This window comes from Aedes albopictus, chromosome 2, assembly GCF_035046485.1.
Source record: "Aedes albopictus strain Foshan chromosome 2, AalbF5, whole genome shotgun sequence".
In the NCBI taxonomy this organism is placed as follows: Eukaryota; Metazoa; Arthropoda; class Insecta; order Diptera; family Culicidae; genus Aedes; species Aedes albopictus.
In genome coordinates, this window is record NC_085137.1 from 466,947,416 (window position 1) to 466,967,042 (window position 19,627).

At 40.7% G+C, this 19,627-nt stretch overlaps 1 protein-coding gene across 13 annotated transcripts in view; it reads left to right on the forward strand.

The window, feature by feature from the left end:
• LOC109412832 (glycogen-binding subunit 76A) overlaps positions 1–13,949 on the forward strand; it is a 55,760-nt gene extending 41,811 nt beyond the window's left edge. For 7 of the 13 annotated variants that reach the window (XM_019686455.3, XM_019686463.3, XM_062854002.1 and 4 more), the window contains 2 exons: positions 10,176–10,344; positions 10,966–13,949. In XM_019686455.3, the coding sequence (XP_019542000.3) occupies positions 10,176–10,344; positions 10,966–12,738 (1,942 nt within the window). In that variant the 3' untranslated portion in view covers positions 12,739–13,949. Of the gene's footprint in view, positions 1–5,745; positions 5,779–10,175; positions 10,345–10,554; positions 10,884–10,946 lie in introns of those variants that run through there. The other 6 variants (XM_062854004.1, XM_029870918.2, XM_062854005.1 and 3 more) reach the window with 2 other exon arrangements.
• The last annotated feature ends 5,678 nt before the right edge of the window (positions 13,950–19,627 follow it).

The following is a 19,627-nucleotide window of genomic DNA, read 5'->3' on the forward strand; positions in this document are numbered from 1 at the left end:
TAACCTTCGGTTGACATTGTAGCTACAAACAATGACTTTTGTTAGCTATGACGTGCTACGTCGATTATCTCATTATGATTTATTAAGGAGTGGGATAATTGATACTTGATGGGATACAACTCGTAGCGGAATGAATCTTGCACCTCCATTGGTCTCGGTCATGGACCAATCGTTTCTAGTCGTCCTGAACGTTTAGAGTTCTTAGGTCCTCCTCAACTACAAAAAGCCAATGTGTGTGCGGCCTACCACGAAACCGACGGTTCCTTCCTGGTTCTCTGCTGAATATAGTTTTATAGTTCCTCCGGCATACGAGCTACAGGCCTAGCCCACCCCAGCCTGTGGTGTTGTATTCACTTCACTATATCTTAATACTTGGTACAATTCGTAGTTCATGTGAAGTCGCCAGATGCCGTCCTCCAGTTTACCGCCGTGTTTTGTTCCCATCACTTTACGTTTGAAGACTTCAACCGGAAGAATCAGAGTCTTTTACATCACGAGTTTTGTCTTCGTTTGCTGCCTACGGGGCTTTCACCTCGCGGGTAACATCATTACCGCACGTCACTAGTGTACCAAGATAAACAAATTCATCCACATATTCAACTTTTCCCATTTCTTGTATAGAGGGCAAATAAGACCATCCAACCAACTAGCAGGCAGTTTTTCCTCTTCCCCCATGTCTTAAATATAGTACAGTGCTACACAGTTGCGATACAGCTGCTCTCTATCGTGATTGAGAAGCTCGGGCGGCAGTTCGTCCTTTCCAGCAGCCTAGTTGTTCCCCCTAGTGGCTGTCTGGACCTCGTCTAGGCTTAGAGGTTCGTTGCCCATCATTCAACACGATTGACCGACAACAGCAAGTTTCCATCACGGTCTTCGCACATGACGAAAGAAGGCTCTGTTTTTTCTCCGCACGCCATTGACAGTTTCATAAAACCTTCGCATATCATTCTGTTCCATAACACTGCTACTGGTTCTAGACGAGTAGGGAACGTATGAGCGACAGAGTAAAGTGAAATGAATTCGAGTGAACACTGCCATTCGGAGGCAAAAAAGTGAGCAAACTGTTGGTTTGGGAACAGTATTCATCGTTCGCATGAATCGAGAAACCGGTGGCCTGTGGTTTCAAAGAGTCGAGTTAGAGAGAGCTGCGCAAGGCTGACTCTCGCATGCTCTTGTTATATGCTTTCTGCCGGTGGATGTGGAGTCGTCTTTCGTGCTTCATAAACCGGGAACGATGTTTGCGACTTGTGTGCAAGTTGTTATTGGGTATGTGCGGTGGAGGTTTTAAATTTGGATACTTGAAGATTATTTTACGAGTTTTATTCGCAGCCTATACCCGTTCCAAGAACAGGTCGAACATGTGGACAAGACGCCTCTGATTGTTATTCAATCATAACTCAGAGATAACAAATTAACCAAAGATAACAGTTTTTGTTCTTAGCGAGTTATTTAGTGTTATTAATAAATAACATGAGAATGGTAAAATGAGATATGATGGCAAAACTTGTTATTATTTTGTCTTTGTTTTTTTCTTTGCCTCTACGCGGGTAGTTTTACCAGTACTTTGGTATAATTGGCGATCTAAGGTGAGGTTACGTGTAATCCCTTTTCGTAATTAGTGATTGAATCGTTTTAGATAATCTGTTTTCATGAGAACCGGATGGTAAGGTGGATTCACGATAAATTCGACAATTTATTGAAACTTAAGATGATTTCCCTATTAAAAATCTTATAATTTACACAAAAAGTAAGCCTAATTTTGCCATAAGAAAGTATTGACAATTTAGGGTTATTCTCGATCGGAATCTTCTAGTGTAGAGATATTGGCTTTTTTGGTCTATGGTCAATCTAAACGGCTAGTTTCGGATTACCCGACGTTTCGGCCGCTTTAATTTTTCTTTACCAAGGGAAAAAAATCAGACAATAGTTTTTCGTCTTATGTCATCATAGGGGGTATGGACTTTCTGCAGTTACATATAGTTTTTTACAATTTTCTGGACCACACAGGGAAACACTACATTACTTGATGGTACGCAAAGGTTCCATCTTCCATCAGTTTTTCCCTTGATAAAGGCTGAATAAAAACTGGTCAAAACTAGCCGTTTAGATTGACACTAGACCGAGAAAGCCAATATCTATACACTATCAAAAAAATGCAATGTATGAGAGTCTTCTTCGTATTCATTTTTTACCGTTATCACTATATCGGCAGATGCAATACTATAAAATCTTATCCATGTTATTAGGGTCTCCAGTTAGCCTTGTGGTTAAGGCTATGGATCGCCAATCCGGAGACGGCGGGTTCGATTTCCGTTCCGGTCGGGAAAATTTTCTGGACTCTCTGGGCATAGTGTATCATTGTACTGGCCTCACAATATACAAATTCATGCAATGGCAGGCAAAGAAAGTCCTTCAATTAATAACTGTGGAAGTTCTCAAAGAACACTTAGTTGAAGTGAGCAGTCCCAGTGAGGACGTAGACCCATAAAGAACAATTCAATTGTAATAATTTCCCAAATGGAGGAGAACATGCCTCTGAAGCTTGATGCATTAAACTGAATTAAGTTTTTTGAGTAATATTCATTGGGCAAAATCAAATACATAAGTGACCCGGATTTGTCAGCCCCTTTTCGGAACACATTTTTTGATCTCATCGAAAACCTAAACATTTTTTTAAACTTTTTATCCCTCTATGTTTAGCTGTAGTTTAATGATAGAGTAAAGTGGGGCAAAAGTTCGAGTGGGGCAAGAGTTTCTTTTGAAGTTTTTGAGCACAACTTAAATTATTTCTTTCGGGTGTCAAAGTTGTTCGAAGCCTTTTTGAATAAGAGACTTTCACTCCAAAAATTATGAAAATTGATTAATACTTCGAAAAGTTATGACAAAATATTGGTTTTTGATTAAAAAATTGTAATATGCGTTGGTCCATCCAACGCATGGATTGGAATTGTAATGAAATCAAATTCGGTTTTTTATTTTGTGGCGTTACTAGGTACATTTTGAAGATGCTTTAGCATGTAGAACTTTTTGCAAAAAAGATTTAGAAATCATATTTTACAAATACTGGGGCAAAAGTTCGAATTGTGGGGCAAGAGTTCGAGTCATGTGGCAACTTTAGGTAAAAACCTAAAATTCTGCAAAATGTGCATATTATCTCTAAAAATGATGGAATGAGTGAGAAAATTCGATCAAAGTTTGAAAAAAATAGTTGTTTTATCTGAATTTGGCGGAAAACTACTAATTTTTGGTGTAATAAATTTAACCCTGATTTGGGTAAAATCCAGATCGCACTTTAAAGTGTATTCCAGTTCCTACATCAAATATTAATGGGTTTCAGATATTCCTATTACCAAAGTGTCAAAATAGTGTGCTACGGTTAGCGAAGTTCCCCAAACACTAGATTCGATCTTTTGCCCCAATGGTGGGGCAAGAGTTCGAATAAAACGCACACATACAAAAAGTGTTGTAACTCAAAATTAAAAAGACATTTGGCGTAGCTTTGTTCAGCAAAATTTTAGCTCATGGATGGTAGAATCACCACACGGTATTCATTTATTTTTATCTGCTTCGATTTTTTGGAAAAACATGAATTTTCAACTAAGGTCGAACTTTTGCCCCACCTTACTCTAAACATAAATGAATTGGTTAAAGTTTGACCATAAAATAAAGAGAGCAAAAAGTGTGTCGCAAAATGGGGCTGACAAAATCGGGTTCTTACCAACCCCCTGAAGAAAGCGTTAGTTCTTGAAGCCGCCGCCTTTGGTGGGGCGCCACAGGTTTGTTTACGAAATTTCAGTCTGCTGGCCAATCTGCTACGTGCGGAAGCGAACTTTGTCGTGCGAAGATAAATTCGTGATCGAAAAACGACCATTTCCACATATTTTTCAATGGGTTTAGTTTCTTTGTTAAATTTACAAGACGCACAAGTATGAAAATACATTTAGCCCATTTAAAACAACACTTAGGTCAATTAAATTTGAATGTCGCACCTGCTCCAACAGAAAAAATCACTGTGTTTTCAGCCTTATACAACTGCCGATTCAAATCAGCACCACGTCTAGCACCATATTTTTGGCTTCAATCCAGATGTATGTGGATGACAGCCGTTTCATGCGGTTTCCTCAAATAGCCCCAATTAGTTGATTAACTTTATTTTTTATTTTTTCAATTACATTAGTAATTTTTAATATAAAAAATTGGTTCTTACTGTAATATCATTTGATTTTCTCAAGACTATCTAGCCGTTTCCGTTGCCTTGTCATCCCATTCAGTCGAACCCTCCCAAACCATTTGAATTTTAGTAGGTAAATTTCAGTTTTTTTTAGTGTTAAACTCGAATTTCAGTTGTTGTTGTTCTACTTAATGAAAAAATCGGGCACGGTTCTGAAATCAGGACGTGATTATGAATGGAAAATTGTGGTCGACAATTCACGACTTTCGTTTTATTTTGTAACTAGTGTAGTTTGTTCATGGAAATTCTACTAGATTATTTATAAACTCCATCATAAATTTCACGAAATCTATCTGAAACTACTTCATGAAATCTGCTAGAAATTTCAAACAATTTGAAACTATTTTTTTTTAATAAAAGGGGGAAGGCTTTGAGGAACTTGGCGAAATTACAGTGAATCGGGTACAAATTTCCTGTATGGATAGTTTTCTTACAAGACGGTTTACAAAGAAATACATTAAAATATCTATGACTCACACAAGCTCTTAGATTACAAGTAGTTGGTTGCTAACATGTCGTAGCAACTTTGCTTTGCCGTCGGTCTGCAAATATTACCGTTCGTAAATAGTGGCACGAAGATACTGTGAGATTTATCTGATAAATAATTGTTTACCCTCTGTCTGTTGCTAGGTTTTGTAAGATGTTGTTTGATAATCAGCTTGTTACATTTAAAGTGATAACAATGAACGTTTCTTGACCAAATCTTATAGTACCAATTGTAACAATAGTGATCGTAATAACAATTTAGCACTATTTCGATCAAAAAGTTAGCAAATCATATTTTTTTAGAAAAATTATACTTAATTGGTTAAATTATTAAAGTTTTTACGTTTTCCCTAGCAACCGATTAACGTTTCTAGACTTATATTTTATGGTATTATAAATTTTATTCTACTATTTAACTGCATGCAGGAAGTTACTTTTAGCACCGCTATTGGCAAGTCTACCCTGAATGGCTAGTGTTGGTGTTAGTTCAAATCAAGGATTGAACAATAAAAAAGCAAAAAACATACATGATTATAAACTAAATAAAAAAAAACATGATAAATTCAGAAGGATCACATAATTGCCTAAATGTCATAATATTTCCGCGTCGTTTTTGAACATTCATATAACAAAAATAATTAATTTGTTTTTTTTTTAAACAAAATTATAGAAACACTACTGTGGACAAACTAAAATAAAATCAAAGTTTCATTGAAGTTTTATTTGAGGAAACTGGTTTGGTTTGAAATTCCAGACTTTTTAACTTTAACTATAAAGCATGGGCAATGTTGTATACAAAAAAAAAAGAAAATAAATGATATATCGTATAGCGCATAGACACGCAAATCATTAAATTGCATAATTCTTATCATCATCACCAGAAGCTTTCCCAAACTACACTGTCCTATCCAATGATAATCCATCCTGCACAAATGCTTTCACTTCATTTAATGCCGCAACCATTCCGATAAGTTTCCTAATTACTTTTCCTTGTTCCTTACTCTTCTTCAATTTTTCTTGTTTTCTAGATTCCATGACGCCTGGCCCTTGTCCGTCTGGTGGTAGGTTTTCTTTAATCATGTTTTTCGAGCTTCGTGCTGTCCTAGTTTACTGTTTGTCCGTTTTGCTTCTTTTGCACCTTAAGCAGTACACGTTTTCTAACTTTGCGTATTACCCATACTGGAGTTTTCTCCCCGCTAATATCTCAATGCTACAGCAACCTGTTTGAAAGTCACCCCTATACCAGATCAGAAACCGTGTGGGGCTTTGCTTGGGGATTTTCTTATAATTGCTTCGATATCGGCTTTGTTCTTTTGCGAGTTGTTTTCATCAGCCGTTTTCACGCCGTTCTGGCGTGTACGGGAAAACTCATCCTCTCGTCTCATATGACGAACGGCGATAAAATTTTGTTTTTATTATTTTTTGCGTACGCCATAATACCCTCCCTTTTCGACTTGAGTTGGCGTGGATTTCTATTTTCGGAGTGCATCATTGGCGAGTGGAGAGAAAATGATATTTAAAAAAATGGGGGTGGAAATAAAAGTCGATCACATGACCAGGTCTGTGGCACGGTCGATCACGCACGGTCATGGCAGATGGTGACTGATCAATGTGATGAGTGCTCTTACCAATTTATTGCAAACTGTTTTATTGAAATTTTATTCAGCCAGTAACAAACTTTTCATCAGTTCCAATTAGAGATCGTCCATAAATTACGTCACGTAATTTCTGAAGATATCTATAGTCAAATGTTGGAAGAATTCCAGCTTGTAGCTAATAGTCTGCAGCGAATTCTGTTGAAGATTCTGAGCGAATCATGTTCAGGTTTCATAGCGAATTCAGTTCAGGATTCTAAGGTAATCCTGTTCAGGATTCTGCGCGAATCAGTGAATCAAAATTCAACCATCACGCAACAATAACGACAATGTTGCAACCTGAATTTGTTGCGACATTCTACCCTATGCGACATAGGTTTGTCCTAACTTGAACAGAATAGGACAACCATCGTGCACCACGAGTTTAGAGATTTGTAAGCCTTGCATTGTGATTTTCGAGCGATTACTTCGAGTCGGTAAACACTGCAACGCTACTGAATATTTTTATATGTTTTATAACAACATTTCTTATTTTGAATGCGGGCAATAGATATTTTTTATGTTTGTCCCAACCCATCATAAACCTTTTTTAAAAAACTATGTAACTTTTAAACCAAAAGAGATAACGAAACGACGCGTCTTCAAATGCTCTACAAGCGTTTCTTGGGCGACTTTGATGAAAAATCGAAACTGAAGAAGTTAACGTCAGAAAACCGATTTTTCTTCAACCACCATAAGCTTATTCAGAAAAATACCTCTAGATCGGTCAATTTTAAAGCTACATAAAAAGTGTCTCCAGCAAACTTGCTCAAAATTGATAGATCTACAACTTTCCCGAAGAATGTATACAGTTATTCTTGCAAATAAAAAATTTAGGTTGCCAATTTCTTTGAAAATATGGACCACCCTAATTTTCATGCACATTTTAAAGAGGGCCTTATTATTAGGGACAACTTTGTAGAAGACCATATTTGCCTAAAACTCATTTGAAGGCGTTGAATCCATCTTTCCTCGTAAATCTGGTTCGTGGACCACTGTGCAGTTGGGATAAAGAGTAATCGCCGCGTCCTCTTTGTTGCTTGTTTTGTGCCTCTTTTGTCTGACAATTCTCTTCACTGGAACGAATGCTGTTCAGGATTCTAAGCGAATCCTATTCGGGATTCTGAGCGTATTCTGTCCAGGATTCTGAGAGAATCCTGTTCGGGATTATGAGATTATTATGTTCAGGATTCTGAACGATTCCTGTTCAGGATACTGAGCGAATCCCGTTCAGGATTCTGAGCGAATCCTGTTCAGAGTTCTAAGCGAATCCTGTTCAGGATTTTTAGCGAATCCCATTCAGATTTCTGAGCGAATCCTGTTCAGGATTCTTAGCGGGTCCTGTTCAGAATTCTAAGTGAATTCTGTTCAGGAACACCCAGGAACTGTGAATCCTGAACAGGATCCACTCCGAATCCTGAACACAATTCTCAAAAAATCCCAAACAGGGTTCTCTTTGAGTCCTGAACAAGATTCGCTCAGAATCACGAGCAGGATTCCCTCAGAGTCCTGGACGGGATTCGCCCAGAATTCGGAAGAGGATTTTCTCTGAGTCCTGAACAACATGATTCACTCAGAATCCTTAACAGGATTTGCTAAGAATCTTGAAATGTTTTTGCTTAGAATTCTGAAATTTATTCGCTCGGAATCCTAAACAGGATTCGCAGAAAGTCCTGAACATGACTTTCCCACAATATTGTTCAGGATTCTAAACGTGTCCTGTTCAGGATTCTGAGCGAATTCAGTTCAGAATTCTGAGCGAATGCTGTTCAGGATGCTGAGCGAATCATGGCCAGGATTCTTATCAAATCCTGTTCAGGATTCTTAGCGAATTATTTTTTTATTTTTTTTAAGGATTTTTCAATACGCTTCTTACATTACCAACTAGCTTAAACCAGGAGAATAAAACAATCTATTGCCATGAGAACCGGGGTGAAATTGATCATTCGGGTACTAGTTCGGGTACTACTTTTTAATTTCATACTAGAAGCTCTTAAGCGTCGTCATGATCTTAAACTTTATACGTCATCTGGTTAGTAGATGTCTGGAGATGAGTGTAGACTTTTGCTTTTTTTAGGAAAAAGTTAGTTTCGCCTTATTTTTGTAGGAATTTGCAATGTATTTCTCATTTAGCTGAAATCATTGCTACTAAACAATCGATTGCTAATAGGACTTCCCTTAAATTCTCTGTTTTAACATTTTTGTGGAGCCTTGGTTGGGATGTTATGCAGCTAATCAGAACATAAACTAGTTATAAAATGTTCATTTTATGATGAAATAGTCATTTATTGTGATAGAAATCACTTATTTCAAATGAAATTGCCTACATTTAGGCGTTTATGGGAAATTTCAAGTTTTAATTTTGCATTTAAAGTATTAAATCCACTAGTTGTAAGATTTTAGACGCGTTATTCGGTTTTAGAAGAGCAAAATTGAGCGGAGAAGGAAAATTTCCTTTCCAACCGATGCTTAATTGTATACTGATCAATTTCGCCCCAAAGTGGCATTTCCAATTTTTTGAAATTTGGAGTTATTTAACTTAAACTTTGAATATGTTGAACAAAATTCTGTCACTTGGTTTCATGGAAATCCACTATTGGTTTTACAGAAATTCTTTTGGCAATATTCGAATAGGCACTGATGTTATCCGCAAAACTTGTTTTAAAGTTATCAATTTGACCCCGGATTACGGTACCCATAATTTTTATGTGAATAAATTTTTATGGAACCTTGAACTTTATACTGTAGCTAAACATTATTTTTTTTTCAAAAGTTACATATTTTTTTTTGAGGTGGAATCCGTTCATTCCAAAGGAAATTGACAAAAGTTCACGCTTAATACCTACAAGTTTTAAAATTTTTGCATGGGCAAAAATCTATGAAATATGGCCTGAGATGGCCGAAATTTGGCCTACGTGGTTTATGAAGAACCCCAAACTGCAAACACATTAGGCACCCTACACACCAGTCAAACGGTTTGACCAACATTGACTCCGCCCCCTGGTTGGTGGTTGAGTTGGTGCTGTGTTTGACCGTGTGTGATGCTGTTTGACGAACCGATTTGGCAGTTCGTCAAACCGATTTGACGGTTGACGGTTTGGTCGGCAAAAATCAAACCAGTTTGATTTTACTCAAATCAACGGTGGGCGGAGCCAATGTTTGACGAACCGATCGTACCGTGTGTAGTGTTGTTGCACAAACATAGTGCGATTTCAAATGGGAAAGGATGTTGGTGCAACCAAAGTGACATGTTGGTACAACACGATTTGGCAGTTCGTCATACGGTTGCAGAAACATAAGCTGGTTCGACGAACCAGGGGGCGGTGTCAATGTTGGTCAAACGATTTGAGTGGTGTGTAGGGTGCCTAAGGTATGTGTGCCATCAGTAATCTCACGCTCCCATATTCATCCTATTCGAAAACAAGCGATTACGGCACCGATTGATTCCGTTCTTTTTGATTTCATGGGTGCTCACTCTAACAAAAAATACAAAAATAAGAAACAAAACAAACAACGCTTTAATCCTTTGTTTTTCGTAGGATGAAAATGGGAGCCACATGCTTAAAAAATGGAACCAATACCCTATCTATAAATTTCATATAGTTTTACACAAAGATTCCATTTATGTCAATTGAGATTCAATCTTGAGATTAAATGTTTCCATGCTTTAACGTTGACTCAACGTTCAAGGTTTTTATACTAACCCGACGATTCATTACAAATGTGTAAACGCTCCAAAGAATTGAGTAATCTATGTTTGTTTGACTTATTCAAGACTCCCCTGGAACTAATCAAATCCTTTTCTATTCTCCTATCTCGCACAGAAACTGTCTAGCTTCCATGAGTACACCAGGCGATCCGTCGGCAGCCGGTGGAGGACCTGACAGACCGTGTGGAATCACTTCGCTATTACCAATTGGCATGTCGTGCCGCGGCCGAGCAGAAGCCTTTGCCCGAAGTCTACAGTCACGTTTGCGAACACTCGGCGCACAGGTGAGACCTAAACCCGATGGCAGTGTGATGTACATAGACTAACTGCTAATCAAGCCTCTAACGTGGCTATTGATCTTTCTTTCTCTTCATCTTCATCAAATACAACTTCTGTCCTACCTAACCACCGTCTCTCGTTCATCACGTAAAGAACATTTCTTGGTTGCATTTTCAGCGCCTCAGTTCAGGCCTTCAACCGGTTCAAGCCGAGCATAAAAAGCCGATCAGATTGACCGTGGCGAATTGATGTTCCTTCTTTTACTGTTTCTTTCTCTCTTTCTTCGACCGTGAAAATCGGATATTTCACCCATTTCAAAATTGAACCGATCCGCCAAACTTGCGCGCATGCTCGCACTGCTTTCCATGTTTTGTCACCACATTCTGGGCAACCACGAAAACGTCAATGTTGCTGCCCAACGACACGAATCACCGCCGGAACGCCATCGTCTTAACTGCGCGCGTCATTCAACCCACTACCACCACAACCACCAAATACCAAACCATTCTCCGGTAGGGATTCTACTAATCGAACATTCCAAAAAGTAAAGCACTCACGTATCATCCTAGAGTAGAACAACAACTAGCCTTTAGTCGCGATTAATTAGGGTTAAATACTCTTTGCAGGGAAATGCCGAAGAGGGCGCTCAGATCGCCGACCATCCACACGACAATGAGAACACATGGCTATCACAGGACGAAGCGACGGCTGTAACTCGGTTGCAGCCCCTCCGCATGCCCGCCAACGAAGCAGACGGTTTCTACGACTTTGGCTTGGAGAACGAGAGTCCCGGATCACCGATTGAAGAGTGCGAATATACCAGGCTTATCGAGACGGCGACGGCTACTCCGGCCGAAGTTGCCCCCGAATCAGGCTACGTGTGTGCATCACCCTGTTCCACACCTCAGGTCAGTCCCGAGCACAGTCCATCGAGTCAGAGTTCGTCCGACTGCCAATTCTACGACCCGGAGAGCTCAGATCCCGAGCAGAAATCGACCAGTGGCTGTGATTTTTACGACTGTACTACCTCTGACCCGTCTTCGGCGTCCAACAGGGCCCCAAGAGCTGTCGTAGCTCCCCCACATATATCTACCTCGAACGCCGAAGGAACGGCAACGGTTACCGCAACAGCGACGAGACAAACCAGGCGCAAGTCTCAGAATGGCCACTTGCCAAGTGGCCTAGGAGTGACAAACGTTGACAGTGATAGTTGTTCAGAATCGCTACCTCCTTCGCAATCCACCGAATCGCACGATTCGACTTACACAGGACTGAGTTCGAACAATTCGAACAGTACATTGCAGGACGTCACAATGGAGGCAGAGGACGAAGGCGAGGCGAAGCAGGAGATGTCTCAAGGCAGTAGCGAGAGGAAGGACGAGCAAGGTGTGCAAGATGACACAGATCATGGGAAAGTATTAGCGAATGGTCATGCCATAATGCCAAAGGGTCATACCCTAGTCCGTCAAGACGATATTAGTGAAATCGATGTTGATGTGCTGCAGTTTGTCAATGGAGATGCGGAGGATGAACCAGAAGACGAATCACACAGCCCCAAAGTGGAAATGGCCGAAGTGGAAAAAATGCTACAGGACTGTAGTGTTGAACAGAAATCTGAAGAAGAAAAGGAGGACCATAGGCGAGGAGGCATGTCGTCCGGGGATGAAGACGAAGACTTTGTCAGGCCACAGCGAATGCGAAGATGTTCTTCGCTGAAAACGGGCAAGACTCCACCAGGCACTCCTGGGCGGAAAAAGTTCGTACGATTTGCGGACGTACTTGGTCTCGATCTGGCTGACGTGAAAACGTTTGTCGATGAAGTTCCTAAAGTGCCGAAATCGGCCTATGAAGACCTTGATTTTTGCCTTGAGCCTCCCGTGGTTCAACAGATCAGTTTGGGGCCGAAAGCAGACCGAGTTTTGGTGCCGCTCTTCCAGCAACCGGGTGCCCTGCCATGTTTCTTAGACAAGGTACGCGAGAAGCAAGTAAATCTGGAAAATGCGGCCGTGACTGATCCAGTGACTCTAACCATCACCGGAACCGTACGGGTCCGGAACTTAGATTTCCATAAGTCAGTTTACGTGCGATACAGCACGGATAGCTGGCGCAGCTTCTCGGACCTCCAGGCCAGTTATGTAGAAAACTCCTGTGACGGTTTCTCCGACAAGTTTGCCTTCACCATCTACGGAAACTCGGTTCAGATAGGGCAGCGTATTGAAATGGCGATACGCTTCCATTGTCGGGGCCAACAGTTTTGGGACAATAACTACGACATGAACTACGTTTTCCAATGCTTGCCAATCACCCAACCGAACCAGGTCGCGCAAATTGCGGTCAAACCGGCCAACATGGACTCCCACATCAGCCCGGACGAAGCATGGTGCAAAAGCTTCTACTAAATGGGTCCTTCCATATCCAGCTGCCCCCCAGAAACACCAAACCCCTCCCTCCGACCACAAAACTGAAACTTATACAATAAACATGAATGGACAGCCGCAAGCTGGAGGAAAGCGATCGCAAGTTGCATGATTGTGATCGTCAAACTGGTCCGATGTGGATATAAAAGAAAAGCTTTACATTTTATTATGATCGGACGCAAAAAATCTAGCATGTGTAGTATTATTGATTTTTCATACAAACCCCTTCAGGGATTAAAAAATTTTCTTCTTTGAACAGAGATTAGCTCATGCATTGGATAATGATGGATAAAATCGTCCGTTTTATTAGAGCTTCACTGGAAAAGTACGGTTATTTTAGGTAATCCAACTAAACCAGAGACTTGAAAAGTCTCCTATTATCTTGAGATTAGAACAGCTCACAGTAGTGAGCTTATTTTTTATTTAGATAACAAATTAAAAAAAGAGAGATCTGACATCATTAGTAGTGTGCCGTCGAGGACAAAAGATCCCAAATCAAGTTATTTTAGTTGCAATTGGCTAAATTCTTTTATCAAAACAGATGATAATCATGACCTACTAGCTTAGATTTGTAAACCAATTGTTAAGCTAATCAAAAGCACACTAATACTTCGGATTAAAGTTGTATGCGTGTTAGAAACCAGTCTATATTCATTAACAGAAGCAGATACTAGCATACGTTGAAAAGCATAACGAATTGAAGATGAACTATGGACATTGTTGTGTTTCTAAAAATATTTATATCAATCCAACAATGAACGTTATTGCATGCTCTCGAAAGACTAGTGCGTGAAATTGTTTATTTTTTTCTAATTTTTACCAACGGGCAAAAATTCTGCGTAGAAAACGAGAATAGCAAGCAAATGATTGAGAAACTAGCTAAAACCGATACAGATAACAGACTATATCATGAGCAATTTTAACGCACCCATTCATATGGAAACAATAAAAAAAACAAAGCAAGAAACAAGAAAGCGGTACAGAGCTAACACCGAAACGAAACAGATATTCATAGGAAAAGCAAACAAAAAAAATCGGAAACATAAAAACTGGTGTCTTATGAAAGAGTTGAAAATTGAACAAGATAAATTAGGAATTACTATATTTGAGTTAAGTACATACACACACAGACCCTATGTATAATATAGAAGTTTACCCAAAGATTAGAAAATAAAGAACTGTTTAAAAATCGCTGTGTGTTTACAATGACTTTTTTACGTTTTTTTTTCCAGTTTTTGTCTTTGCAGTGGTAATTGTCTTTAATCGAACAATTTCAACCTTTTTATTAAAATATATTTTTTGATCCATAATGTTAATCTCATAATTTCATTACAATTTTGAATTCTGTTTTTTTTTCTTAGGGTATGTTCCAATTGGCGAATTAAATTGAATTTTCACTTAAACATGACAGTTAGAAAATTATTTCCTTAGGAGAACTGTCAATTTTGAGTTTCGAACTGTCAAATTTAAGTAAAAATTAATTTTAATTCGCCAATTGGAACAGACCCTTAACCTCATTTACAGCTCCTTTGTCCACTGGAAAGCACTATGTGAGCGATTCCACTTCTTGCAGCGCCTGAATGTATTCTATTCTACTATATAGATGATGTTGATGCGTGGCTGTTGTTTCTTTGACGATTCGATTGAGGGTTTATTAAGAGTTGCAGTTCGCCGGTATCCAATCATTCGGATCCGTAATAGCTATGGGTCCATCAGCTGTGATTTCCAGAACCTCCAAAAAGTCTTGAAAGCGTTAATTTTGATAGCCCGATCAAAAACATTTTCAGGCAAACTTGTAACTTTTGTGACAAATTGTATTGACGAAGTAACTGCACTGTATTTTGAGCAAGTTTTTGCACGGTCCACATGATCGGTGTTGTCAAATAATAAAAATGGTACTTACCTTATTGGTCAGACTAAGGTGGGCAATAAGCTACGGTCGCGGCCGTACCGGTAGCGGCGTCAGTCGTTTACGCGTATCAGTAGCCTCGGAGTGTGCGTTAGATTCCCGCTCCAGTCGGAGGAAACTTTTCGTCAAACGAAAAATTCTCCACTGGACCACGGGGTGTTCTGTGTGTTGTTCCACTGACAAGTGTCAGTCTGTGTCCATTCTGTGTAGCTTCAGGATGAGTGGATCTTGATATCCGATGTGCACCTCTCAGGTGTGTGTGTATCCACCACGTTTAATCTGCAATTGATGAACATGAAAATTGTAATTACTCAAGCAAGATGCAAGATTGTTAATTAATAATTTGACAAGTATATCTCGGCAGGTTTGCGTCAAATTTCTAAAGTCTAGGCCTCATTCAAAAATTAAGAAGGTCTGACTTAGTAAGTCAAATAAACATTAGGGTGCCTGTACCAGTTATCGCACTACCTAAGAAGAACTATTTCTACAAAAATAAGAAGAAGACCGTCGAATGTCATCGATATGTCAAATGATTGATTAGTTTTCATATTTTACAGGAAAAATATAGAAACGGGTCCAAAACTAGTTTTAGCATTTATTACGGCGTGTGCCAATGATAGGAACCCTGTACCAGTTATGGACATATTTGTTAATTTGGGTTCTACTTCGCACTATAGTATATTTACATGCATTCCTTATGGGATTAGCCATAACTGGTACACTATGGCGAAATAGGGTGCAAGGAGGCCGAAAAAATAAGGAAAATGATTCATTTCTATCGTAATTTGAGCAAATTGTGAAGTTTAAATGATTGCAATTATCTTTTGTTTACAAAATTTTTCTTGTTGATTTGCATAATTTAAGGTTAAAAATCGACTATGACGAATTTGAGGTACTATAGCCATAACTGGTACACTGAGCCTAGACATGATTTTGTCGATTCTTTTTATGAAACTTGACCTAGAGGTGCTGATTTTATTGGGATGAGGTTTGCAGTAGAATAAAAGTATTCAGTTAAATCACAGATAACAGATGTTTATCCAAGAACAAAATTTATTTCATTGCCTGTGTAAAAACTAAAAACCAAATACGTTGCTCAAGAGAAAACAACATAAAGCTGGCACAAAATAATTGAACACTCCTCCCCAACAAACGAATCCATCATAGTGATAGACCCAGCATTCCGGCGAGCTTTCGATGCTTGACGCAACCCATTGGTTTCGTCAGTCAAGCTTATTCAGCGCGGCGTGTGTGGTGAGCCGAGTCGAATGAGTTGACAAAAGTAGAATCGATCCCATTGGATTTGCATAATCGTCGTCACACACCGAAATGCCTGAGTACTCCAGGTTCAACACGTTGCTCTCATACAGCTCTTTCACGTAATGCTACTTAGTTTTGATGTGTATGGTGGAATGACAAGTTGACCTTCCCGCACCAACGAACTGTATGCAACTTTGGTCGTCCTCCCAGATGGTAACAGGCCCACCTCAATGCACTCCAAGATCCTTGAACAGAGCTAGTAGCCACACCAGCTCTTGACTTGCCTTACACAGAGATACCTACTCCGATTCCACGGATGAAAGCGTCACACAATTTTGTCTTCGGCTCACCGACTACACAGCTCCACCAGCGTAGTGAAACACGAATCCTGTGATTGACTTCCGGGTTTTGATAAACTCGTATAACCGGTACCCATCGGTAATTTGGCACGTTTCGCATCACGGAGACCAAATTTATCCGCACTCTTTCAATGTAATTCTCCACTACATACACTGTTTTGTCCATGCTCATGTCCGATCTCTAGCCCCAGAAAATACAGTAGACGTTCGGTCGGTGCAAGCGGTTTAACAGCAATACTTCCTAACTGTAAGTCCGGTAAGTGCAACAAATTTGCAGTTATCGCACTGCTTTTCGTCAAAATGGTGCGTCAGGTTAGCCCGAATGAACAGTCGAATGAATTTTACGTTCATTTTACGTCAATCGATGGGTTGTTGACGCCAGTCTGACGTTGCAGTTATCGAATTGTGTTCGCTAAGTGAAACGTAAACATGTTGCAATTATCGAACGTCTACTGTAGTTCACTTAACCAAGATCGGCCATCTTAAAATGTTTCTTCAGTCTTTTACAAACATATATACATTTTTTCCATTATCATTTCTACCCACCATTAGTTTGATACCTAGCTCCACTGAGCTGTATAATGCACCTCAAGGATATAACTGCAATCCAACACTCCTTCTATCACACACTGAGATCTAACGCATTCCGAGCTCTACATGGCCACCGTACTCCTCTTGCCTACCGAGCTGCTCCTTAGCAACCGAGCTACCAGACTCCCCCTGGCTCCAAGCTACGCCTGCTACTAAAGGGGCTATAAAGCTCCTCCTGGCTCAAAGCGTCTTCCGCCCCGAGTACATTCTGGTATCCAGCTCCTGTGTCTATCGATCAGTCAGCACCCTCTGGCTCTTGGTTCCAGCGCAGGTCCCACACGGTTATCTATTTCCACGAGTGTTGATCCCCTCACCGCCTCTCGGTATCTCAACGAATATTGGCACGCGGCCTCATCGCATCTTGACACCTCATCGGGTATTGGCCTCCTCATCGTATCTTGGATACCGGATCTTAGTCTCCTCACTTCCCGAACCACCACCTGATGAAATGACAAAACAGAACAGGCGTGGCCTTTTGTCTAATACACAGCCACTAACTGATATCACTACCACTTGAGTGTCTCTATTTGACTGCCTTTAATTAAACTTAGCGGAAAAATCTAGGAATAACCGAGAGGGGGTGTAATCGAACATGTCTTTGATCAAGCGTGTAAGCAATCGTTAGCAACGTATTGATCATACTCAAACAAGCCCTCCTGAAGTGTTGTAGCTGTATACCTGTAGCTTTTCAATAAAATAAATTGTTCTTGTTCGTTATTTGCGTGTTCTTTTCTGAATTCCGCAAAGACCGAACGTATAGGTTGTAATGGAAAGCATTCCTATCTGTACTTTCGCGCGCTACAAGGTTCTTCTGTTTCTTCTTCTTTATGGCTCTCCGTTCTCACTGGAACTTGACTTGCCTCTCTTCAACTTAGTGTTCTTTGAGCATTACTTACCTTACCGATCAGGCTAAGGCCGGGGTGGCCTCTGCTGTACATAGTAGCCGCCTCCATTCCACTTGGTCCATGGCTGTTTGTCTCCAGTTCCGCACTCTGCGTAGGGTCCGCAGATCATCCTCCACGTGGTCGACCCACCTAGCTCGTTGCGCTTCACGTCTTCTTGTACCGGTCGGATGACTCTCGAGAACCATTTTAGTCGGGTTGCTATCCGACATTCTGATGGCGTGACCCGCCCACCGCAGCCTCCCGATTTTCGCGGTATGGACGATGGTTGGTTCCCTCAGCAGCTGATGCAGTTCGTCTTCCATCTGCACTCCTCCGTAGATGGTACGCAACACCTTCCGTTCGAAAACTCCAAGGGCGCGTTGGTCCTCTGCACGTAGGGTCCATGTTTCGTGCCCATAGAGGACGATCGGTCTAATCAGCGTTTTGTAGATGGTTAACTTCGTTTTACGGCGAACTTTATTCGATCGTAGAGTTCTGCGGAGTCCAAAGTAAGAACGATTTCCTGCCACAATGCGCCTCTGAATTTCGCTCTCCTTATCGACTCACCGTTTTGCAGCCCTTCTTTGAGCATTCCACAGTTATTAATTGAAGGGCTTTCTTTGCCTACCATTGCATAAATTTGTATGCAAGAACAATGATGCACTATGCCCAGGGACTCGAGAAAAGGATACTGTGTCGGCGTTTCTTCAAGGCGATGACGATAATTCTTACATGATGCGACACCCGGGAAAGTATGATTACCTCTAAGCGTCCGCTATTATGCCGAACTCTTAGTCTTGCAGTCACTAGCGTAGCCAGAAATTTGCTTTGGGAGGGGTTTTCGATGTTCAATAATAGCTTTTTTTATTCGACACTCACATTTCGTAAATATATCCACTTATCCGCAAGCGGTAATGGCGGCGGCGGGCACAACTAACCGATTCGTATTTTGACGTTTCTTGGGGATCGCAATCGGTTGGCGCCACTGATCGGAGGGTGAAGGGGTGAGGAGGAGAATGAAACTATTTTGACTTTCCCCCACGAAACGTCAAAATCCGACCGGTTGGTTATGCCCGCCGCCGCCATTACCGTTAAATTACCTGAGTTACCTCAATTTGAGGCGTAGGTTGAAAATAGCGGCGCAGCCGAAAATTTTTTTCGCTACAAAGCGGTTTATACTGGAAATTTGTTACAGAAATTTTGGCTCTGGGGGGGGGGGGGGGTTAACCCTAAACCACCCCCCCTCCCCCCGTGGCTACGCCACTGCTTTCAGTAGATGGGCGAGCACGCGGATGAACTTGAGAATTGGCAGTTTCACGTGCCGAGTTTCCAATCGTAAGTTCTGTTTCGTTTATTTTGTAGACCCATGCGCGCTTAGGCTTTACGGATCCAATTACTGTTTCATATTATTTGAAGTAATAAACCAAACGATATTACAGCACTCTGTAGTCCAAGTTTATAACAAACCTTCTTTTCCTCTTTGCCACGCTTCGTTGACAGCCGTCGCTTGAACGTACCATCCACGGTATACAATTTTTGTACACCGTGAGTACCATCGCTGGCCTAGCATAGAGGTAATGAACAGTTCATAGTTACTATTGTTCTCCTCTTCGTCATCGTCTTTGTCGTGTTGTGCCGCTTTGCTTGATCCGTAGCGACCGTAGGTACAATTTTTAGTGGTTCTTGTTCGGATACTGTGCGTTTGCCAGTTGTCGATATTTCGATGACCTCAGCCGATTTCATTAAATCGATGGTTATCGGGGGAAATCAGCTTCACGGAACATTTGTTCGCTTGGTGGTATTGTTGCTACAGATGTTGTGGTGATATTTTAAGGAATATTTGCCTCCACACAGTTCTGCTTCGCAGC